The sequence below is a fragment of the Heterocephalus glaber genome, unplaced genomic scaffold, assembly GCF_053883595.1.
Source record: "Heterocephalus glaber isolate CG9 unplaced genomic scaffold, H.glaber_assembly_v1.0 deba00000347, whole genome shotgun sequence".
Classification (NCBI taxonomy): Eukaryota; Metazoa; Chordata; class Mammalia; order Rodentia; family Bathyergidae; genus Heterocephalus; species Heterocephalus glaber.
Window position 1 is genome coordinate 38,319,192 of NW_028258143.1, and position 25,630 is coordinate 38,344,821.

The 25,630-nt window shown below is 35.8% G+C and overlaps 1 protein-coding gene across 6 annotated transcripts in view; it reads right to left on the reverse strand.

Annotated features, from left to right (window-relative positions):
* Ccdc148 (coiled-coil domain containing 148) overlaps positions 1 to 25,630 on the reverse strand; it is a 392,699-nt gene that overhangs the window by 170,725 nt on the left and 196,344 nt on the right. For all 6 annotated transcript variants that reach the window (XM_021266013.2, XM_087199166.1, XM_087199161.1 and 3 more), the window contains one exon: positions 5,225 to 5,365. In XM_021266013.2, the coding sequence (XP_021121672.2) occupies positions 5,225 to 5,365 (141 nt within the window). The remainder of the gene's footprint in view (positions 1 to 5,224; positions 5,366 to 25,630) is intronic.

The following is a 25,630-nucleotide window of genomic DNA, read 5'->3' on the forward strand; positions in this document are numbered from 1 at the left end:
CTGAAAAAAGAAATGGAAGAGGATATCAGAAAATGGAAAGACATCTTTTGCTCCTGGGTAGGAAGAACCAATATAGCGAAAATGGTCATACTTCCAAAAGTGCTATATACATTCAATGCAATCCCAACTGAAATCCCATCAGCATACTTCACAGACCTTGAGAAAACAATCCAAAAATTCATTCGGAAGAAGAGACCTAGAATAGCAAAAGCAATTCTAGGCAACAGAGACATGGCAGGGGGCATCACAATCCCCAACTTGAAACTATACTACAATGCTACTGTGATAAAAAATAGCATGGTACTGGCAAAGAAACAGACTTGAGGACCAGTGGAACAGATTAGAAGATGCAGAAACAACTGCAGACACACTCAGCCACCTCATCTTCCACAAAGGAACCAAACACCCTCACTGGAGGAAAGATATCCTCTTTAATAAATGGTGCTGGAAAAACTGGGTTTCAACTTGCCAAAGATTAAAACTAGACCCATATCTCTCACCATGCACTAAACTAAAATAAAAATGGATCAAAGATCTAAACATTAAAACAGAAACCCCAAATCAACTGGAAGAGAGGTTAGGTAGAACTCTTGAAGACATTGGTGTAGGAAAAGATTTCATGAATAAAACCTCAGTCACAAGTGAACTACCACAAAGAAACAACAACTGGCATTCATTAAAAAGCTTCTTTACAGCAAGAGAAACCATCAACAGAGTGAAGAGACAACCCACAATGTGGGAAAAAAGTTTTATCAGCTGTTCCTCAGACAAAGGTCTACTATCTGAAATGTATAAAGAACTTACAAAAACCAGACCTCCCAAATTTAAAGACCCAATCAAAAAAGGGGCATCTGAAATGAACAGACATTTCTCAGACAAAGAAGTAGAAATAGCAAATAAACATATGAAAAAATATTCAACATCACTAATCATTCAAGAGATGCAAATTAAAACAACACTGAGATTCCACTTCACTCCAGAAAGAATGGTTGTTATGAAGAAATCAATCAATAACAAATGCTGATGAGGTTATAGGGAAAAAGGAACCCTTCTCCACTGTTGGTGGGAGTGTAGACTGGTGCGATCACTGTGGAAATCAATATGGAGATACTTCAAAAAACTAGGATTAGAGATCCTATTTGACCCAGCTATTCCCCTGGTGGGTATCTTCCCAAAAGAAAAGCATCATAACACAGTGATATATGTGCATATGCGCACCCATGCTTTTAGCAGCACAGTCTGTAATAGCTAAAACTTGGAAACCCCAATCGCCCATCAGTTGGAGACTGGATATAGAAAGTGTGTGTTTTTTTATAAAATGGAGTACTACTCAACAATAGTAAATGAGAAACTAGAGACATTTATAGCTAAATGGATGCACATTGAGGTCATACTCTTAAGTGAAATAAATAGAACACACGTGTAAATACTGAATAGTTTCTCTGGTGTGAGAAACAGAAAGTGTAAATAAGGATCAAAATGTAGAATAGATAATAGGAAGAAAAGGTCCAAAGGGGAAGGGAAAGTGGGATGGGTTGGGGAAAGGAAATAAGGGAAAGAGATAAATATGAGAAAAGAAAAAAATGGAAACAAAATCTTTGTAAATAGGGAGGGATGAGAGTTGAAGGGAGGTCAGGGAAGTGGGGAAAAAAATAAGAACCCAGATATATCATGCAAAAAAGGTACAAATTCCCAATGATGAATGTCATTGTATTGTATACCTAAAATGTACCAATAAACTTAATGAATTAAAAAAAGAAGAGTTTAGTAACATTGACTATTTGATAATTTTAAATTTCTATGAAACTATACACTATAGCTAAGATTAAAAAGCAAATGACCAATGGAAGAAAGTATTTGTAATCCACATAACTGATAAAATAATGGTATCCAGAATTTATAAGGAATTTCTAGATATTTATAAAGAAAGAAGTCAAAAATTATGTAACAAGTATGAATAAGCACTTTAGAAAGAAAGAAAACTGCCCACTAAACATGAAAAGATTTTCAACCTCACACGTAATCATGGAGTATAAATTTAAAAATTAATGAGGAAATTTTCATGTCTATCAGATTGGGATAGTTCAAAAAGTGAAGATGTAATATCTCATAAAGTTGAGAGAAATCTTATAAAACTGAAAATATGCAAATCCTACAATACAGTAATTCCTCTCCTAGGTGTTACCTGTACGTTGAGAAAGTCCTGAACACAGGCACCGGCAGACATGTGCAGGGAGGCTGCTGCTGCTCTGCAGGCTAAAATGAAACTGCAAACTGAAATATCAGCCACTATAAAAATGGAAATTTGGATATTTCTTTCTTTTGTGGGGCGGGGTACTGGGGATTGAACTCAGGACCTTGAGCTTGTGAGGCAGGCACAGTGCCACTGAGCTAAATCCCTGACCCAAGAATGGCTATTTCTACTATGGAATGAGTCTACTATTTCTACTATGGGACACTAACTAGCAACTAAAAAGAGTGAACTAGATCTCTACGTGTTAAAAACGGTATATCTCAAAACACAAGGTTGAAAGAAGAAATACACATTCCAGAATGATATGGTATGATCATGTTCACAAAAAATTTTAAATCATCAACTATATGATAAATTGTGTTAAAATCAATATATGGCCTAGAAAAATAGAAATAATATTCATGATCATGGTTACCTTTGATGAAGTTAGCAAGGAAAATAGTGCAGAGTAAGGCCTCAAAAATTGATTCATCTGTAATATTCTATTTCATTTAAATTTCTTATAAATATGAAACAAAAGGAAAAATATTAAAATTTTAGTGCTGGATGATGGGTATTAACAAGTTTATTATACACATCTCTGCACTTTAAAGATATTTTCTAAATGTTAAAATATTTTTAAAAGAAAATAAGTAAAATAAACCACATGCTTTGGTTCTACACAGTTGCTCAGGTTACGCTATACAAATTACACAACACATTTGATAGCATATTTCGTTACCCTGTTCTTCGTGGAGTGCAGGGCAGTGAAGTAATGCCCCGCATTCACTTTAGTAAAATGGAACCAGAGGTCAACAAAAGCATGGTGGCTATGGAAACTCTGGTATCGTCTCAACATTTACTTCCTTAATGCTCACCGCTATAGGTTCACTCTTGCAGTCTAAAATAAGGAGAATACTTAAGTTTGTTTACACACATGACTGATGATACCAAGATTCTCCTGGGCTTTGTTCCTCCAGGCCCAGGTGCTTTCTTGCTCTAAGCTGCACTTGGACTAGCCCTTTCATCACCTGGGTGTGTGTAATTGCCTCGTTATTCCTTTCATTCCTATGGGCATGTGCTTGTTTTGGTGTTTGTGAAGCCAAATGTTAATCCTATCTGTAAACTCAGAAAGAGCTCTCTCCAGCCTTTCAAGATACTTTCTCCCACTTCCAGAAATCTTATTTACAGGCTGCAAGAAGACAGGTAGCAATGTCCCTCCATCTCTCCTGTATATCCATGTCAGCCAACTACCCAACTGAAATGTAACCCAAATCAAAGGTCTTACTCCCATTCTCAATACTCGAGTTACTCAATTTGTATATTTTCTCTGTCTTTTAAGCCCCCTGAAAACAGAACTGCATCTAAATCTTTTCATGTGACATTTTAAATGACACTACATGCAAACTAATGCTTAAAAATATAATACTATTTGTGGTCATACAAATTCATAGGAAACTATGAGAAGGGTCAGGTAGAAAACAAAATTATTAAAAAAAGAGAGAAAGCAAAACTATAGAGATTTACTTTTCAAATACCATACTTTCATGACAGTAAATGATCAGTAAACTGCCCCACAAAGATACATAGTTCACTCAGGTTATTTGAAACATGATCAATATTTATCAGTTCCTGAGGTACATGCAATTATTTTTAACCATCAACTTTCTCGATGAGAACCTGATGAAATCACCACCACTTACTTTCTTAGAAGTGGAAATTGAATTCATTTTTAAATTAAAAATATAAGAACTATGAAATACATCTTAGCAGCTGACTTTGTCAAACTCCTATGTGTGTTTTCTACAAATGCTGCCTCTATAAAAATATGCTGATGCAAAGGAACAAAACAAATCATGAACAATGACAACTGAATATTAAAAATTGCAGAAAGTCTGACTTAGAGCTTTAAAATCCATAGTTCCTTTATCCCCTACATTGAACTTTGAAGGAAAACCTTCTAGGCAAGGACTTCACAAACTTCATTGGTCACATAGCCTAAAATGCCAACCTTATTAACAAAAATGAAATGTTTGCCCAACAATGACTATGAATTAATCAGTTATTCTTATTATTGTAAGTAGCATTCCAAAAAGGCATTGTTAATCAGTATAGACCAGCAGTGGTGAACTTATGGCATGTGAGCCACAGTGGGCTGTTTGTTATCACTGAAAGCTCTAAAAGGTTTGTCATCACTAGTAAAGGCAAATTTTCTGGGTACTGTTTTGTGCTATTGATAGAAATATATGGGTTGTACTGATTTCTTTTTTATGAGTGCTGATCACAAATTAATTGCCTTTCATAAATTATTTCCATATGCAGCAACTCCATAAAATTGATTCATAAACCTGATAAAATTATTAACAAAAATATCTTTACTTTACATTCTATAATTTTTGTTGTGAGAACAAATAAAAATGCTAAAATAAATACTAAAGTATATTCTGTATTCCGTAGATTATATCAGCAATCATCCCAAAGTTGTTAATATGTGTTTTGGTGAATATTTTTAAGATTGTTCAAAAGAGTAAGGGAAAAACAAAACCATCTAATAAGAAATCAAGAAGTAAACTCTTTAAGGGATTTTTGACCTTCCATGAATTTCACTACCCCATACACAATATTTTCTACCAACAAATACATTTTTAACAATCATTTGCTACATTGCCATCAATCAAAATGCTATCCCACCACCCTGCAAGCTTTGCTAGGTCTCACTTTAGTTCAAGACTTAGTCACAACCTTTGTTTTTGTTTTCCTACAGCATCTCTTCTATCCACAGGTACTTATGCTTAAGCAGGCCAACAAAATGGTCTCTTCCATGACTACAAATCTTTGAAGCTTAAATAAACTGAAGCAAGACTCCACTAGACTCATAAATGTTCTCAGCCCTGCCTATGAGAATTCCATGCCAAATACCAAAATGAGTTAAAGCTCCATCAGACAATTAAATGTTCATTCAAACATGCATATCAACAGAAGCTTTCATACTTTTTTTTTCTTCTCCTCCCTTTTCAACAATTCTTTCTTCCTCCATAATTTCTCTTTCTCCTCTTCCTTTTCTCTTCTTCTGGCAGAAATTTCCATTTCCAGTCTTGCTACCTCTTCCTGATGGGCTCGCCATTGAAAAACCTGAAATCAATAGGAAAACTTTATTTTGATGCCTTTGCACACTCTGGGGATTTCACATGAGACTAGGTTCTGAATCAAGCAGAAGTCAAATTTTGTTCAAATACATATTTAAATTATTTGTGTGTATGAATATATGACTTGTGTGCAAATGTGTATACATTAGTGTTAAAAAGGAAAAAATCTTTGTAAGTATCTCATTCAGAGACTCTTTACTTCATGGAGTCATAAATTCCCAATGTGTCTGTGATTTAACTTCAAAGGATCTGTGAGTTTCCATAAGTAGTATGTAAAAAATCCTGTACTTTTGCACTTGTGTGTTTTTTTGGAAAGAAGGCTAAACAACTCTTGAAAATTCTAAAACAGTCCTAAGACCCCACAAAGTTTAAGAACCACTGATAAATTTCAGCTTCCTTATTTTTGAGGATGAAAAAGTAGCCTGATTTGAAATGAAAAAAAAAAACATTGAAAAGAAATTCCTAGGTACTGATAAGTGCTATTAATGGAAGTATACTTGGTATAGGCTTTCCTTAGAACTTCTCACAATATATAAATATGTATCACAATATAAATATACATAAATAAATAAAATATGCAAAACCTTTGATCCATAACTTTACTTTCAAGAAATTATCCAAAGATAAGCTACTAGTCCAGTGCACAAAAACATACTAATAGAGATACTCACTGTAGTACTGCTTAAAGTAGAAAATTTGGGGAAAAAATCAAGACGTTTAGCAAATAGGAGATGGCTTAAATTAATTATAGTACCTTCATACAACAGCTACCAATAAGAAGGGATGTTAAATCTCTATATTCATTGACACAGAAAATATCCACAACATATTACTAGATGCAAAAAAGCAGATTCAAAACTACATTTATAGCATGATCTCATTAAAATAAAATGTTATCTATTCAAAGAAACATTTTGAATGGTGTTTACTAAAATGATAATATTGTCTCTGAAGAATATCATTTCAGGAGATTTTTAAAAACTTATTTTTTAAACCTTTCTGTATTGGGTGACATTTCTGTAACAAACAATGTTTTCTCTATAAGCAGGAAACCAATGAAATTAACCAAATAAAAATACTTACCTCTCCATGTACATACCTGATTGAGGAAGCAGTGAGGAAAGTAATACAGAAGTGTGAAAAATTCTAGTTTGTAAAAGCAAAACTAGCTTTCTTAATTAAATACCTAATTTTGTGTATATTGAATACAAGCATCATTCATCAATAGTAATACACAGAATGAAAATTGATAAAACAATGCTCTGCAATATTTAAAATAACTAGTCTCTTTTTGAACTTGACTATGTTCAAAATTTTAGTTTTATAAAAATGAAATTTTTCCATGCTTATCAAAACAACAAAAGATACACCCATGCCTTGTTTCCAAACACAGTTCAGTTTTGCCACCTATGGCTTCTCTAGACAATCATACCTGCCTCCTTTAGAACCCCTGGCCTAGAACAGATCATCAGTGCCTTTCGTCTTGACCTCGTGCTTCCTTCTATCCTTTATGTTCTGTAGGTCTTCTTCTATATGTAGCTTACTATAGTTAAAATCAAGTGTCTTCTCATGTACTTCCAGCAACCTCCCTTCTGAAACCCAAAGGATATTCTGTTTCTCTCCACTTCACCTCATGGTGGTTGGCACCTGGCCTGACTGACCATCCCTTCCCACTTAAAACTCTTTCCTCCTCAGGCCTTGATAGTGTCCTTCCATGCCCATGCACCAGTAACAGTGCCCTCTTGTTTCCTGCTTCCTGTGTCTGCCCCCACCCCTCTCTCTACACCATTCTCTCTTTGACCTCCAGCCTATATTCGTTACTTCATGCACTCCTCCTCTTCTATGAGTTCATCATTTCTAGTTGTCTAACTACACAATCTACAGTGTCAGGTCTTTTGTCTGCAATCCATCCTGCAACAAATTTTAGACTTGACTGTGTGAGCACTTAAAATCCAACATTTCTAAAATTAAGCCCAGAATCTGTAACTTAGCCATGGATTCATATCAAGCCCTGTGTACTTGCCTCTCTTTTTCAGATATCTTGCTTTGTGGGACTACATGTCCCCTGGTAGTTTGGCTTCTTTTTGATACTATGTGTGCGCATCAATATGACTATTTCTTTACATTTTACAGTGGATTTGTGAGAGCATGCATTTCATAAACTCAGATGAGCTTTTATTTATGACAAATTGATTTTCAAACCATTAAGCTTCCCAGTGTATTCAAAATCTTTATGCCAAATGTATTTAGAACAAGAACAGACAGTTCAAAAGGGTAATGCCAAGTGATCAATATGGAGTCTACATAATTTAACTTTCTCACTCTGAACCAATGCCAATAAATACATGAAAAAATGTTCAACATTGCTGGCCATTAGAGAAGTGCAAAAAGTAAAACAACACTGAGATTCCATCTTATTCTGGAAAGAATGGCCATCATCAAGAAAAATAATAACAAATCAGTGAGGCTCTTGGGAGGGTGGGCAAAGAATCCTTCCACATTGTTGGTGGAAATGTAAACTAGTACAACTATTATGTTAATTAGCATGGCAAGTCCTCAAAAAATTAAAAATAGAAATTTCACTTGATCCAGCTATCCCTATTTCAGGTATCTTCCTAAAAGAGTTAAAGACATCATATTACAGTGATACCTTGCTACCCACATTTATAGTAGCACAATTCATAATAGCTGAATTTTGGAAGTGGCCTATATGTCCATCAACAGATAAATGAATAAAGAAAATTTTATATTTATAAACAATGGAGTACTACTCTGCCATAAGGAAGGATAAATGAGTCATTTGTAGGAAAATGGATGAACCTCGAGACCAAAATGTTTAGTGAAATAACATCATATGGTTTCTCCTGTATGAGAAACCCAAAGTATAAATAATTTTTTTCCAGTACCAGGGATCGAACTCAGGACCTTGTGCTTGTGAAGCAGCACAGCACCACTGAGCTAAATCCCCTCCCCTTAAGTATAAATAATTTAAAGAGCAAAATAAAAGGAAAATAATAGGAACCATAGATCTTTTCATGTGGGAAGGAGACCAAGAGGTGGAAAGAGGGGAAGCAGAAAAGAAAGTAAAAAGAATTAAGATGTATCATGTACATGTACCAACTCCCCACAATGAATGTAATCTTCAAACACTGCAAACATGTACTAATCAAAATTTAAGAAATTAAAAAATAGTATCAGCCAAATGCATTGTTTGGATTATATATGAATAGCCCAATTGCAGAAAAAGTTATGAGATACTGTAACTAGTGCTATTTTAATATTAATTGGTTAGTTTATGCTATTAAGGAAATATTGTTAAAATTTATAGGGATGATAATAATGAGATTATGCCTTTTAATTCTAAATACTAACAGATGAAATATCATGTCTAACATTCTCACTATTTTCCAAGGGGCAAGGTAAAGTATATAAAAGTGTAGATAAAAATTCAACTCATTCAACTAATAAATTGACACTTATTGAACTTAAGTGACTATGGGCTTCTGTACTTGTTTAAAATTTTCCACATCAAAAACTTATTTTAAAGGAACCAGAAAATATAATGTATACTCAAAGAAATTATATAATAAAAGATTGTAGTAGTAAGGTTTTCGGGTAGTAGGAAAAAAGATTTGTGGTGCACTGAAGCAATGAAAAGAAAACCACGTGCTGAGTACCGAGACTGTTTTTATTATTTCGATGGACATAAGTTTGGGTTTTAGTATTACTCGTCTTCTGATTTAAGACAAACTTAGAGAAACTGTCATTGAATGACTTTCCATATATTGTATATGTCATATGATTTAATGAACCAAAGGAATGAACAAAGGTCTATAATGAGAGAATATTTCTGTTTCCTCGAGCAAGTACAGCAATCAAAAATGAAAACAAAAAACACACATCAGAGTGAGGTAACCAGTTTACCCACCAATTTACCTGTAATTTGCAAGTGTAAAGGAGGCTTATTCTCTTCTTCAGAAAAAAAGAGAATTATGCCAATGTTTTTAAGAGGTATGCACACACCATAGAATTCCAAAACAGTTGGCAAGTTCAACAACCAAAAGTCAACAGGTTATAGATGTCAAATAACAATGAAGAAAAGAGAAATACTGAGAAGTAAGTGCCTAGAGCAAGCCATCCGCCCTCAGAAAATAAACTGCTTAATACTGGAATCATAGGATTGGTCAGCGACCCACTGAAGTTTACTTGAAGTCAATAATTCACAATAGCAGCTGTAATTACAATCAGAAAAATATAGGAGTGCAGAAAAAATTAGCATGGAAGCCAGAGTTGTGAGATCATGACAATGAGAAACAGGCTCAGTAGCAACTGGTATCTATGCAATAAAGTAAAACTGGGTTTTTCAGAATGCACAATGGATAAGGTGAAGAATTGGGTAGGAAAAGGATGCTGTTCAAAAAAATTCTTATCCAGTGGATCCTCTCAGAGAATACCAAGAGATTTAGATGGCTCCCATGTGGAGAGAAAGACAACCAATTACTGTATTTTCTGAGATGCCTAAGAATAAGAAAGCTGGCAGGTGGGCAAAGGAATCAATATTAGCACAATAGGCTTAAAAAGCACAGAAAACTTCTGAGAGAACAGTAAGCAAAAGGAAGAATAGCCCAGAAGAACATTTTAGCAGTTTTATTTTAAAGGGTTTGCTAATTATATAGCTTTAAACAGGGCTTGTGAACATAAGTGTAGCAGTAATAACCATGAAAGAACATTACCTCAGTGGTGGTCATGTGTACATTATAAGGAAAGCATTATTTAGATTATTAACTACAGGACATTTTTCTAGGTCTTTTTTTTCCCCTAGGTATTTAGCTAACACTTCCTTCAAAATTCCTCCCAAGTGTGCAGTCTTTGAATGAGATCTTAACCTAACAGAGGGCAAATGGCATTTAAAATATGCTCAAGTAATAAATTAAGGATTTTTAACTGGTTAGATGGTTAGTAGCATTAAATGGTTAAATGGTTAGTATCATTACATGTTCTCTTTGTTCTTAATGTAAAATATAATGGTTCAAGTGAAGTTAATAAACATGTACTTTCAGAGGGAAACAGAAAAACAAAAAAAATGAAGCTCTCAAAAACTTCAAAGGGAATCATTGGAATTAACATCAAAATAACAATATTAACACAATTTTACTTCAAAGTTGAGAGCTTTGAAAAAAACCTGTTATGTAAAGGAAATGAGTTTCACACACCTGCTTTTTGGTCATACATTGCCACTAACAAATAATAGCGATACTTTAAACAAATGGCTCATCCAGTTTTCTCACATGTTAAAGGGAAGGACTGGGCCAAGTGGCCTCCATGTTTCCTTTAAGACTTATTATTATGATTCTGTTTTATATTTTCCTTATGTAGAGAGAGATCACAACATATGACATACTGGACAGTCTTTGTAAGAAAAGTGAACTGCAATGAGAAAAAGCATTGTTTTTAAAAAAATCAGTACTTTTGAACAGTTACAGGCAATTAAATATTAATATTATATTCTCCCAGCTATATTTATGGAAACATTATGTGATGTGGTTGTTTTATGGAAGAAATCAAAAGAAAGGTACGGTCTGATTAGTGTTTGTACCTGACAAAAATAAAATATTCAAATCGACCATTCGTGAGAGCTTATTGTGTGTCTGGTCTGTGCTTTCTTAAGATGTTAAATACATGGCATGGCATCATCCTTGAAACAAGCATTCGCCTGACTTCTACTTTCCCTACTCAAGTCTAGGCTTAGATATTATCCTTTCAGGAAGTGTTGTCTTACCCACTACACCCAGTGTCTTCTCTTCTTCCCACGTCTTGTCCCTCTTCTATTACAACAGACATTAAACCATTAGGAATGGCCTCTACCTCCCATAGGCTAACTAACTTCCTAAGAGCAGGAACTAAATTTATCTCACTCACAGGCTGTGTTTCCAAACCATAGCACAACATCTGGAACTTAAAGTTCAGAAAATATTTGCAGAGTTGGTACATAGTTAAGGCTCTGAGGTTATACATAAAACGAGATAGGCAGTATTTTCCCTCTGCCCCCTGAATTGGTCTCTAGAAAGGAAAAGTTCACTGCCACACATGCTACCATTTTCTGATGCTTCCACTGTGGAGGAATCCTTACTGTTTCAGTGATTCCTATGTTTTACTTCTGCTTGTCTGATAGGAAAAATAGCCAGAAACTGTGACAAGATTTGCAACATCTAATTCATATTTCTTTCAAGGTTAGAGGACATGTGTAAAAAGTAGCAAGAAAATCCCTTTCTCTGTCTTCTCCATTAATGTTACTACTATATGCTTCTAAATTCAGTTCAGCTGAGTAAACTTCAAATTTTCATTTTATTTCATCTTTAACAGTTTGATAGCTCCATTACATTTTGCCAAATGTTCCACCATTTTTCAGTATTATCTCCTTACACTTTTTTCATCTTATGTATTCTATTTATATTTAACCTTAACTCATGAGATAGAGTACCTGTGATTTTTGCATATGTTTTTAAAGTTTTCTATCTTCATTTGGCATTTTTTGCTTAGCAGAAGAATTTGGTTTTTCCCATTGGCTTCACAATTATCCCTTGGTTTCTTGGGTAATTCCATCAGTGTGTTTTTATCATCTCTGTTTGATAACTACTTTCCATTTTCCATAGCTTTTTATAAGTTTTTTCAGTATCTCAAAGATTATGCATTATTATTATCTTGACTGTTCCATACCCTTTTCATTCAAATAAAATATTGCAATGTTTCATTTAATTGAGTCCTAGAGAGCCTAACTTTAGAGTAAAACAAGATTTCAAGAGGAAGAAACAAACTAAATGCCAATAAGCAGAAAATAATCAAACAGATGTATTTCCTAAGGAACAAAATTTACAAACCCATCAATCAATTTTATTTATGAAGATGACAAAGCCAAATTATCTAATAGAATCAGGAACCTTGCCTAAGAGTCAGGAACTTACTTGTCTGTTGGCTCTGAGGCCTTAGGAAATGACTTCCCAGTTCTCAGTGTCAAATTCTCTTCTAAAAATTAAGGGGAGGGTCTGGGGATTTAGCTCAGTGGTTTCGTCACCTGCTGAGCAAGTGGAAGGACCCAAGTTCGATCCCCGGTACCAAAAATAAAAAATAAAAATAAATAAATAAATAAAAATTAAGGGGATTAGTTCAGTGCTTTTCAAACAGCATACTAATAGATTATAAAATCAAGTTTTTTTAATGTGAGAGAACAAAAAAATAACAGTTCATCTCATGTCAACATAGTAATTGTTCCAAGAAAGTTTTGTTTCCATTGTGTGTGTGTGGTCATCATGATGTAAGATACATTTCTCATTGTAGGTAGCAGCCAAGGAAGCTTAAAAACTATACCAGGACACTCTAATCCTTCCCAGCGCTGAGATTCCATAGCTCTACAAGTGAAAGACCAAAGCTGTTATGCAGCCAACATTGAACACAGTCCTTATTCCTCCTACAATGAACTCAGAAGTGTGATGCAGATGAAAGAACCCAGCTTTTGAAATCATAAACCAGTTTGAGTCCTACTTCTGATCTATTAATGCAGTTCTGTGGGGCGCACTGTTTAATCACTTAGAACTTCTTATTAGTGGAAAATGAGATAAAGAAGCACTCTTTACAGGACTGCTATACAAACAACATCCATTTGCACAAGCCAGAAACTCTGGAGTCATCTCAACACTACAAGTCTGACACTGTATCTATCCAAGCCTTGCTGCATACACCTCCTGACTGTCTCTTAGACTAGTAGTGGTGAACCTATGGCACTCACGTGACATCAGGCTGTCTGTATCATTAAAACCTCTGAAAGGTTCACCACCACTGTCATAGGCCCATTCACTTCTCTCCATCTCTGCAATCACCAGCCTAATCCTACAAGAACCTCCCCACATCCATTTTTTACCTCTATTTACTGAGGCCAGAGTGATTATTTTCAAAATACACATTTGATCATGTCTCATTCCCTCCCTAGACTCCCTTCTCCTTGCCTGACATCTTTCAGTGGTCTTTACTGCTCTTGGAGTGCTGTCTAATCTCTCAGCTTTAGACTACAAGATGCCCAAGTCTGCAGCTCCAAACTCCTAATCTCAACTTTCACTCTGTGCTCCAGGTACAGGCAACATCGTACACAACCCTGAATAGACCATACCTCCTGCAGCTATGTGGATTTGTACATGTTATCTCTTTTGTATCTCTCCTGGCCTCCCTCACCCCATTTTCTAACCAACACTAAAGCCCCAAATTTCAGCTCCAGTGTCTATCAAGGAAACCTTACCTACCACTGCATCAGATAAAAGCCCCAATTAAGTGCACACATAGCATCTTGTTTATTTTTCCTTTAAGGCATTTATCATAGTTTGAAATGAGACATTCAATCTTAAAATTACTTGACCAATTCTTGTTTCCCAGTTAGTCTGATCTCTTTGAAGATGGGGGCCACATATGCTTGGCTCACCCTTCTATCTCCAGTGCTTTGCCCACAACCTGGCACCTTACAGATGCTCGGTAGATATGTTTGAATGAATGAATAAATGAGAGAAGAAAGTAAAAGTGCCACAATTAAGTTTCTGGACTGACACAGCTACTTTATAGCTCATTTTCCTTACTTTGTGTCACTTTGGTTCAATCTATTCTGTACACTTTTATCCACTGGATTAATAGTCACACATTTTTGCACTGTTAGAGTTCAAAACTATAACAGTAGTGACTTTGGCCACCATTTTCAGTATCTTTAGAACTACTTATTTATTTGAACACTACCTTGTTCAAAAAGGAAGGCTCAATCTCTAAAGGCTTATTTGGACATGACCCACACACACACATTATTTTCTATTACTCCCCAGAACAAACAGGTCTGCTCTTTTTCTCTGGCTCTTCCTTTTCTCCTCATTCCCACACCCCCTTGCTTATTTCTTTCCTCACCCAGCCTTTCTCTGGAAATCTAATTCTTTTTGTTGGTTCTTCAAGGTCATACAGTGCCCCTACCTGAAGACTTCACCTTACAGTAGTCTAATATGTGTCTGTCCTATGTCCACACATAATGTCCAAAATAGAACTCTCCAATCACTCTTTAACCACTCTGTTGCTCTTTATTTTCATTTTACTCACCACTATGTAAATCATATTACCAGTTGATTAATTTTTCTCATCTGTAAGTGCCATGGGGGCAATAGAAACTTCGCTTGTTCACTGTTCTAATCCCACTCCCAGAATAATGCCACCCTCAAGGCAGGTACTCAGTGGCTTTCTTGGGTAGATGAAATAAGTGTCTAAAACTAAGGTCAGCAATTATATACTTGGCTAGTCTCTAAACTGCAGGGCTATAGGACTAGAGAACATCAGTTTTGGGATTCCACAATTTCTATTGAAAACTTTAATCTGACCAATTCTTTACACAGACCACATTTCTTTCCACTTATCCCCCACACATACACACCTCTCTGGCTTTGTATCAACAAGATAGGCTAACATCACTTAGCTTTCACACAGCTGGTGGGACATAAATTGAGCTTTGAACAATTTACAAGAAAGAAGGAGAGTTTAGACTGTAAAAAAAATAAAGTTGAGAATATGTTAACTATATGTAAAATATACACTCTGAATGGAGGTTGTATTAGCTTTGTATCAGTGTAACAAAATATTTAATATAATCAATCAACTTATAAGGCAGAAAGGTTTATTTTGGCTCATAGTTTCAGAGGTTTCAGTACATGACTGCTTGGCCTTATTGCTTTGGGGCCATGGTAAAGCAATACATTATGGCAGGGAGTGTATGGTAGAGTAGTAGGCTCACCTCGTGGCATCCAGGAAGGGAAAAAAGAGAGCAGTCCTTTTCAAGGGCATGCCTCCATGACCAAAAGCTTCCAACTAGGCCCCACTTCTTAAAAGTTACCACTAACTTCCAACAGCAGCAAGCTGAGGACCAACCCTTTAACATATGGATCCTTGGGGTACATTTCAGATCAAAACTATAGCAGAGATATGGATAGATAGATAGAGAGAGAGAGAGACAGTCAGACAGATGGTAGATAGATCATCTCCAGTAGATAGAGGGCACTGATTTATTCTCCTTTAAATTTCCCATAGAAACTATCAGTGTTCAATACACAGCAAATAGTTATTAAACATATGTAGGAGACCAGCTCATGAGGATCAAGGCCCAGTTGACCTTCTCTGTGAGCACAGAGGAGAAAAACAGCACCCTGTGCTCCTTTGGGCAACAGAGGGCATGCTAGCACATTGCACATTCCAGGGAAGAATCAACACAGCTGAGATCCAGTTGTTTACCTGGATATATACTATAGATAAAAAGAGGCAGGTGAATCTTCTATTGTCCTAATTTCTTGCAAAGTGAGTCAAAGGCTCAGGGCCTTTGTCCACTAGAGGCAAAGAGCTCCTTGGCACCTGCACTCCAAATTATCTCTTGTGTCTGTGTCTTTGTCTTTGTGTCTTAAATCTCCATTCGCCCTCCAGTTGGGAATAGACATGTAGGGTTGGTTTCCTACAAAGATATACTCAATATATTCAGCACTTTATTATCTTATATAAAGAAGGTTGTTCATTAACAACTTCACATTCATATTTGACTTCCCAACTACATTATATGCTCCCTGTATTCGCAGGGAAAAATTTTTGTAATATATAAACTCTATGACCAATTCAAAGAAGGTATTCTATAAAAAAACAAATGCTTAAAAGTATCTCTGATCTAACAAACAACTTTAGAACCTTTAATTTCAATATTGGGCATTTTCCATAAATTCACCCAATCCCAGAAACCACTTACTTTTTGCTTCTGAACTTTTACATTTTGGGCTACTGTTAAAAATAAATACCTAGCACATTTACCTAATAAGGCATTTGCCTAATTAATGCAAAAGAAATGGAGTGCCAAGAAGAAAAGGAGTTATCTAAAATCCTTTCCTGTAATTAGAGGATCACAATGTTCACAGGGAGAAGGCGAGAGATGTTATATAATGTAAATAAGAATAAGTAAACTAGTCTTAATTCACATGTTTATGTTAGCATAACCATATACCAATAGCTCTGATATTTCCCTTAGAGTTATTATTTTAATGAACCCTCAAGAGAACTGCTCATACATCAGTAACCACTGGAACAATTTTTTATGAGAATAAAACCATTTTGGAGCTACGGAATGGAGACTACTGCTGAGAATGAAAATTAAAGAAGGTGATTATAGATTGTGATAAAAGTGATTACAGTTTATGGATTTCCTAACTTACAGGATACAAACAGGAAGACTTCAGTGTGAATCTTTCCCCCTTAGCTCAGTTTTCCTTTCAAGAGTGAGGTATCAACAACAGTTAATTTAAGAAATTTGGCAGTACTTTTAATCTCTTCATAAGAAAAACTCATTACATCTCACCTATGTGGGGCCAAGAAGGCAAGTCAAATTGACTGGGAAATATCATAAAAGAAAATAACTTCCATGATCATCAGTACATCAGTACATGACCATCAGAATACCTGCTATTCAGCAATAAATATTTCAAACTAGATATAGTGTATGTTGATATATGCGTACTTCCCAAACGCCTCTTTCTAGAAAAACAAATTGGAATATACTAGAGAAAAACAAAGAAGCAGGATCCGACGCTCTCTAAGCTGGACCGGCTAGGTGAGAGGAGCTGCTTGAAGCTGCGGCCATCCCGGGCCCTGTCCATGCCACGGTGAGGTCTGCTTAGCCTCGCGGGCACCTTTCAAGTCCCAATTCCCCCACCCCACCCCCGTGCGCCTCTGGCCTTCTGGCTTTTCTGCTACCTGGTCCCACACTATAGAGGCACAGGAGATTATAAAGACCCTTGTCCTGAGCACCACAAGATAGAGCAGAAGTTAGTAACAGAAAGAGGGCTTCTCAGGCTCCTCGATGAAAACTGAATCTCAGCGGAAAAGTAAAGAGAATCTCTACAATAAAGGCACATCAGACCACTGTACCTGGTCTGCTGCTGGCTTGCTGAGACTCATTGACTCATTCCTAAGTTGCCTACTGTGACAGCAGAGACATACCCTGAAGGAGGCCCATAATTTCTAGTGCTATTTGCAAAAAAGAAAAAAAAAATTTTTTTTCTCCTATTTCTGATTCTTAATTTTTACTTTCTCTCTACTCTTCAAAGTTTTACTTTTCTTTCTTTTATCTTTTTTTCCCTCTCTCTCACTCATTCTCTTGCTGTCCCACATTGCTCCTCATCTCCCCATTTGTTCCTTTCTGTAAGAATTCGGATTTCTCCCTTATTGTTTTTTCTTCTCTTTTTCCTTCTCTTGATTATCATTAGGTTTAAAGGAAAGTAAATTTGGTATCTAGCCTCCCTGTTCCTGTTAGGTGACTCTATTCACATCTTTGTTCTTTCCTTCTGCTATTTTCTCTTGCCTTTAACAACTTCTTAAAGTTTGTGTGATCTTTCTGTGTCTTCAGGCCTCACCGCTAATCTTACCTGTTCTTTCTACCTGTTCCTCCCTCCCCAACTCCTTTTAATTCCCCACCTGAAGGGGAAAGATGCTATATTGAAGAACTTACTCATTATAAACGTATGTTAGGTTGGTCCTCGGTTTTAATTTAACTCGCGTAGTTAAAATTGATAGATTAATAACTACCACAAATTGTCATTTTCTAAGCTGTGCTTGATGGTATGGTATTGCTGACTATGTCTTTTGGGCTAACATGTTGTGATTGATTTAATTAGTTTCCCTTCCTGGTATAAGGAAAATAAAATAGCCTCAGAGTCATTTTCCTACCTGGTATAAGGAAAATAAAACAGCCAAACACAAGCTATATCCAGAAGACACCTCTGAAAAGCAATCATTCCACAAGGGTTCTAAACAAGCAATAAAGATACCTACATTAAGCAATTTTGAAATGTCAACCCAGGAATTAAACCAAGGACAGTACCAAAAACAAAAATGAGAAGACACTTAAGCAAGGCACAAATGCAGGCTACCACACCACAAAAAGGAAATTCTGGGGGAAATGAGGTGGAAAAGTCTGAGAAGCAACCACTTGGACACCCTGAACTGATAGCACAGGAAGTAACAAAGCATATGCATGAGGCTCTAGAAAAATTCAAAGCAGAAATAATCTCCCAGATAAATACAGACATGGTGAGCAGAATGAAAGACATGATTAGAAGCTCCAGAGCAGAAACAGATAAGAAAATAGATGAGATCAGAAACATGCTGGAAGCCATGAATGCCCAGCATAAGAAAGAAATGGCAAACATGATCACCCAACATAAGAAAGAAATGGAAACCATGAAACGGATTCAAACAGATATTCAAGAGGTTAAAAACTCCATTGAAAGCATGCAGAGCAGACTAAGAGAATCTGAAGACAGAATATCAGATATAGAAGACAGGATTGCAGTTAAAGACCATGAAAACAGAGATTTCTCAAAGATAGTAAGGGACCATGAGAAATCAATCTAACAGCTGCAAGATGATGCAAAGAAAAATAACATAAGACTCATAGGAATCCATGAAAAACCAGGAGAAAGTACAATTGACATAAAAAAAACTGTTCACAGAAGTAATTGTAGAAAACTTCCCAGACAGAGGTAGAGAATTGGATGTACAGATAAGTGAGGCATATAGAACTCCAACCAGCCATGACCAAAAAAAATCTACACCTAGACATATAACAGTCAAGATCCCAGAAACCCAACAGAAGGACAAAATTCTACAGGCAGTTAGAGAAAAGAAACAAATCACCTACAAAAGAAAGCCAATCAGAATCAAGGCAGACTTCTCAACACAAACCCTCAAATCAAGGAGAGCCTGGAGTGAAGTATTTCAAGCCCTAAAAGAAAATAACTTCCAACCTAGACTGTTGTATCCTGAAAAATTATCTTTCAAAATCAATGGGGAAATTAGATACTTTCACAACAAAGAACACCTGAGAAATTTCATGAATACCAAACCAGCACTCCAAACAATTTTATGCAATATCCTAGAAAAAGACAATGAAAGTTACAACTCCATGAGGGCCAACAGAGAGAAGACACCATGAAAGGTAAGGCACTAAAGAGAAAAGGGGAAAAATAAGAAAAGAGCCAACAACAATGAGACATCGTGGCAAGAATGAGTCAGTATCTCTCAATTATAACTATCAATGTTAATGGCCTCAATTTACCAATCAAAAGAAACAGACTGACAGAATGGATTAAGAAGCAAAACCCAGCAATATGTTGTATACAAGAAACACACCTAACTCAAAAGGAAATTCATAGACTGAAAGTAAAAGGATGGAAAACAGTTCTCCATGCGACAGGATCCCAGAAAAAAGCAGGTGTAGCAATCTTATTTGCAGACAAAGTAGATTTCAAACCAAAAATAATTAAGAGAGACAAAGATGGTCACTACATCCTAGTGAAGGGAACAATCCAAGAGGAAGAGATGACAATCCTAAATATATATGCACCAAATATAAATGCCTGCAACTATACAAAACAAATATTAATGGACATGAAAAACCAAATAAGCACTAATACAATTGTAGTGAGGGACCTCAACACCCCTCTATCACAAATAGACAGATCAACAAGAAAAAAAAATTAACAATGAAATTCTAGAACTGAACCAAGCTATTGAACAAATGAACTTAATAGATGTTTACAGAGTGTTCCACCCCACAAAACCAGAATATACATTCTTTTCAGCTGCACACGGGTCATTCTCCAAAATAGATCACATGCTAGTTCATATGACATATCTAAGTAAATGTAAAAGAATTGAAGTTATCCCCTGAATATTATCAGACCATAGTGCAATACAATTGGAGATCAATAACATAAGAAACCACAAAACTCCCACAAATACATGGAAATTGAACAACACCCTCCTGAACAACCAATGGGTGACAGAGAAAATTAAAGAAGAAATTAGACAGTTTCTACAAGTAAATGATAATGCCAGTACAACATACAGGAATTTGTGGGACATAATGAAAGCAGTTCTACATGGGGAATTCATAGCAGTGAATGCCCATATTAGGACAACAGAGAGAACCCAGTTAAATAACCTAATGCAGAACCTCAAGCTCCTAGAAAAAGAAGAGCATAACAAACCCAAAGCTCATACAAGAAAGGAAATTATAAAGACCTGAGCAGAAATCAATGCAATGGAGACTAAGAGAATGATACAAAAAAATCAATGAATCAAAGAGTTGGTTTTTTGAAAGAATAAATAAAATCAATAAACCTTTAGCCAACCTTATCAAAAAAAGGAAAGAAAAGGCTCAAATCCATGCAATTAAGAATGAAAAAGGTGAAACCACAACAAATCCAGCAGAAATTCAGAGAATCATCAATACCTACTTTCAGAACCTGTACTCTAATAAAATGGAAAACACAAAAGAAATGGACAGATTCCTAGATACGTACAAATTGCCAAAATTAAATGAAGAAGATATAGAAATTCTAAACACCCCAATTACAATGAGTGAAATTGAAAATGTAATAAAAAACTTACCAACAAAGAAAAGCCCAGGTCCTGATGGCTTCACTGCTGAATTATACAAGACATTTAAAGAAGAACTATTACCATTACTCTTTAAACTCATCAAGGAAATTGAAAGGTAAACAAGGCTTCCCAATTCATTCCTGGAAGCAAGTGTTACTTTGATCTTAAAACCAGGGAAAGATCCAACTCAAAAAGAGAACTACAGACCCATCTCCCTAATGAACATAGATGCAAAAATCCTCAACAAGATACTGGCAAACAGAATACAGAGGGTCATAAAGAAGATCATACACCTTGACCAAGTCGGATTTATCCCAGGGATGCAAGGATGGTTCAATATTCATAAATCAATAAATGTAATACACTATATTAACAGAATCAAGGACAAAAACCATATGATCATCTCAGTAGATGCAGAAAAGGTATTTGACAAAATCCAACATCCATGATAAAAACCCTACAGAAAATTGGAATAGAAGGTGTTTATCTCAACCTGATTAAGGCTATCTATAAAAAACCAACAGCCAACATCATTCTAAATAGTCAAAAACTGAAAACATTCACGCTAAAATCAGGAACAAGACAAGCATGCCCACTATCACCACTCCTGTTCAATATAGTCTTGAAAACATTAGCCATAACAATTAGAAAAGAGAAAGAAATAAAAGGAATAAACATAGGAAAGGAAGAAGTGAAACTGTCATTATTTGCTGATGATATGATACTTTACATAGAAGATATAAAAAACTCAGTCAAAAGTCTGCTAGACCTAATCGACAGGTTCAGTAGAGTAGCTGGATACAAGGTCAACACTCAACAAACAATAGCCTTCTTGTACACAAATAGAAGACCCATTGAGAGAGAAATTCGGGAAATAATTCCTTTTACAATAGCATCTAAAAAAATGAAATATCTAGGAATCAACCTAACAAAGGAAACAAAAGACCTCTACACTGAAAACTACAGCTCTCTGAAAAAAGAGATTGAAGAGGATATAAGAAAATGGAAAGATATCCCTTGTTCCTGAGTAGGAAGAACCAATATAGTGAAAATGGCCATACTTCCCAAACTACTATATAGATTCAATGCAATGCCGATTGAAATTCCAACAATATACTTCACAGAACTAGAGAAAACAATCCAAAAATTCATTTGGAAGCAGAAGAAACCTAGAATAGCAAAAGTAATTCTAGGCAACAGTGACATGGCTGGGGGTAACACAATCCCCAACTTGAAACTATACTACAAAGCTACAGTGATAAAAACAGCATGGTACTGGCAAAGAAACAGACCTGAAGATCAGTGGAATAGATCAGAAGATGCAGAAACAACTCCAGACATGCTCAGCCACCTCATGTTTGACAAAGGAGCCAACCACCCTCATTGGAGGAAAGGTAGCCTATTTAATAAATGGTGTTGGAAAAACTGGGTTTCACCCTGCCAAAGATTAAAACTAGACCCATACCTATCACCATGCACTAAGATCAAAGTGGATTAAAGATATAAATATTAAGCCAGAAACACTAAACTTGCTGGAAGATAAGTTAGGTAGAACTCTTGATGACATTGGCATAGGAAAAGACTTTACGAACAAATCTTCAGTAGCACAGGAGCTAGCACAAAGAATCAACAACTGGGATCTCATCTTATTAAAAAGCTTCTGCACTGCAAGAGAAACTACCAACAGAGCTAAGAGATAACCTACAACGTGGGAAGAAATATTTAGCAGCTGTACCTCAGACAAAGGTCTACTATCGAGAATATACAAAGAATTGAAAAAAATCAGACCCCTCAATTTCAAAGACCCAATTCAAAAATGGGCATGTGAAATGAACAGACATTTCTCAGACAAAGAAGTAAAAACAGCAATTAAATATATGAAAAAATGTTCAACATCACTGGTCATTCGAGAGATGCAGATGAAAACAACACTGAGATTCCACCTCACCCCACAAAGATTGGCTGCTATCAAAAAATCAACAAATAATAAATGCTGGTGGGGGTGTGAAGAGAAAGGAACCCTTCTCCATTGTTGGTGGGAATGTAGATTGGTGCAACCAATGTGGAAATCAGTATGGCGATACCTCAAAGAACTAGGACTACAGGTCCCATTTGACTCAGCTATTCCCCTACTGGGAATCTTCCCCAAAGAATTAAAAGAATCATACTACAGTGATATATGTGCACCTATGTTTATAGCAGCACAGTTTGTAATAGCTAAAGCTTGGAAACAGCCCAAGTGCCCATCGACAGGAAACTGGATAAGGAAGATGTGGTTTTTCTCTAAAATGGAGTACTACTCAGTGATAAAGAATGAGAAACTAGAGACATTTATAGCTAAATGGATGCATATTGAGGCCATACTCTTAAGTGAAATAAATAGGACACACATGTGTAAATACTGAATAGTTTCTCTAGTGTGAGAAATTGAAAGTGTAAATAAGGATGAAAATGATTAAAATGAATAATTGATAATTTGAAATAAGAAAAGGTCCAAGGGTTAGGGGATGGTGGGAGGGGAAGGGGAAAGGGAAGAAGGGAAAGGAAAAATTATGAGAAAGAAAAAAAAATGGAATCAAACTCTGTAAATAGGGAAGGGTGGAGGGGGTAAAGGGTGCACAGGTAATGGGAGAAAAAATAAAAACTAAGATACATCATATTCTGGGACAAACACCCAATGATAAATGTAAATGTATTTTATACCTAAAATGTACCAATAAATATATATTAAAAAAAAAACAAAGAAGCAGGCGAGAGAGGAAGATGACAGGTAAAACACACAATTATGCCCCTGCACAGGAGCCTCTCTCAGATTATTCCCTAAATGTTGAAGGATGTTATGCACATCTATTCTCTGAGCAGTCACAAGATGACAAATTCTGTTATCTTAACTTTTTCCAAAAGACACTAAAAAAAGGCAGGAGGCTATACTGGTGTTAAATATGTTCATGGAAATGAGAAATCATTTTCTCTTCCATAAAGTCTTAGCAAACTTCTGAAATGAATGTTCTGAGTAGATAAACACTGAAACAATGTGCATTTTTTAAGCTATCTGTTTTATGTTGAAGACTCAGCCAGTTTAACTTCTAAATGGCAACACCACCAAAGCTGATTTATACATTGCTCCCACTTGCCCAATCTTCTCTAATGATCTCTGCATGTTTCTCCAAAGAATAGCTATGCCCCTCACTTAAAATTCCATACTATTCAGCTAAGGAGACAACTCTGTCCTAATCCATAAAATCATATTAAATAGCACATATAAAGCATGATGGTGAATCTAATTACCACTTATGCTGAGAGATTTCAAAATCCGAATTTTGTCTTTCAAGTCTACCCTCTACCGCATGCTTCTTGCTTACTGATAATTACTCCCAGTTAGAAGAAAGATGCTGATGTCATAGTGAGGCTGGTAGGGCTAATATAACTGACTGGTAATTCTATACATCATTATGTGCAACTGTCTGGATTTTTTCAATATTTAAAGTTACTTTGTCTTTTCTATGGCCGGGTGAGTTACAACATTTTAGTTTTCTCATGTTTGTGATTTCTCTGTCTTGTACCTGCTAGGAATCATAGAAAGAGGCTCTAATCCTTGAATAATAATTATTAGTATATAAATTAAAGTATAGTCTATGAAATAAATAAAATATCTCTAACATAACTAAATGAAACCATATTTTAGAGAGTTAGTGACATGTTAGTAACTAATCATACATCTCCATGGGGTAACTGAACCCACTTCCTCTATACATTCTCTGATGTTTCTAATGTTTCTTTTTAGTTTCTTCCTTATCATAAACCCACTGAGGCTAATGTGGGTTTAATGTACCTCTAATGTGCTCACAGACTCCAAATTCAAGACTCCTGATCTTGCTTGGATATACATTAGGCAGCCAACATCTCTGAAAGCAACACATTCAAAAGTTAATCAGGGTCCTTCCCTGAAAACTGTACTTCTTATCAAGGTTGATGGCATCACAAGTCACCCAGTGTCCCAAGTCAACAGTCACTCTAGAAATTTCTTCCCTCCACTGCCTTTCACATCCTGTTACCACATCCTCCTTAGTATATCTAGACTGTTATCTACTATTAAAGCTACTAACTTCATGTAAACTTTCATTTCTTCCCTAATCTGACAATTCTTTCCCAACAGGCTCCCCATTTTCAAATTTATACCTCATGAATTCATTCTCCATATCCATGCCCAACTATTCCTTCTATAATGAAAATTTTGATCATAATATTTTCATGCTTCAAGCCTTTCAATAGAAGGTGAAGTATAATCCTTGTGTGAATAGAATAAATTATCATTGAAGGAAAGTTTTTTTTTAAAGTATACACTGTCAATTCTTTGGTAATTCTTATCTTTGGCATGGATAGGAAATAGAGGAAACTCTATAATGCTTTAACTATATATCCAGTATGCAAGCTTCTCTCCCAGGCATGATAGATTCAGACCTCCTAATAAAGCTACAGAATCTTTCTACTCCAAGAGCAGGACACATAGTGTTGTGCCAGAGTGGATGTACAGTAGCTTATTGCCAAGGATGAGATAGCTAAATGCAAGCCTGATGAGGGGAATCTATGTTCCCAAGGTATTCAGTCAAGGTTCAAGGACAGCTGGTCTAAAATCATGCATACCAACCTCCACACCTTCTCATTCACTGGGAAAGCATGAAACAACAGCACTCAGAATATCTTTTTGACCTTAAAAGCTTGTCTCAGGAGTTGAAGATTTGTTATAATTGGATGATGTCTTAGT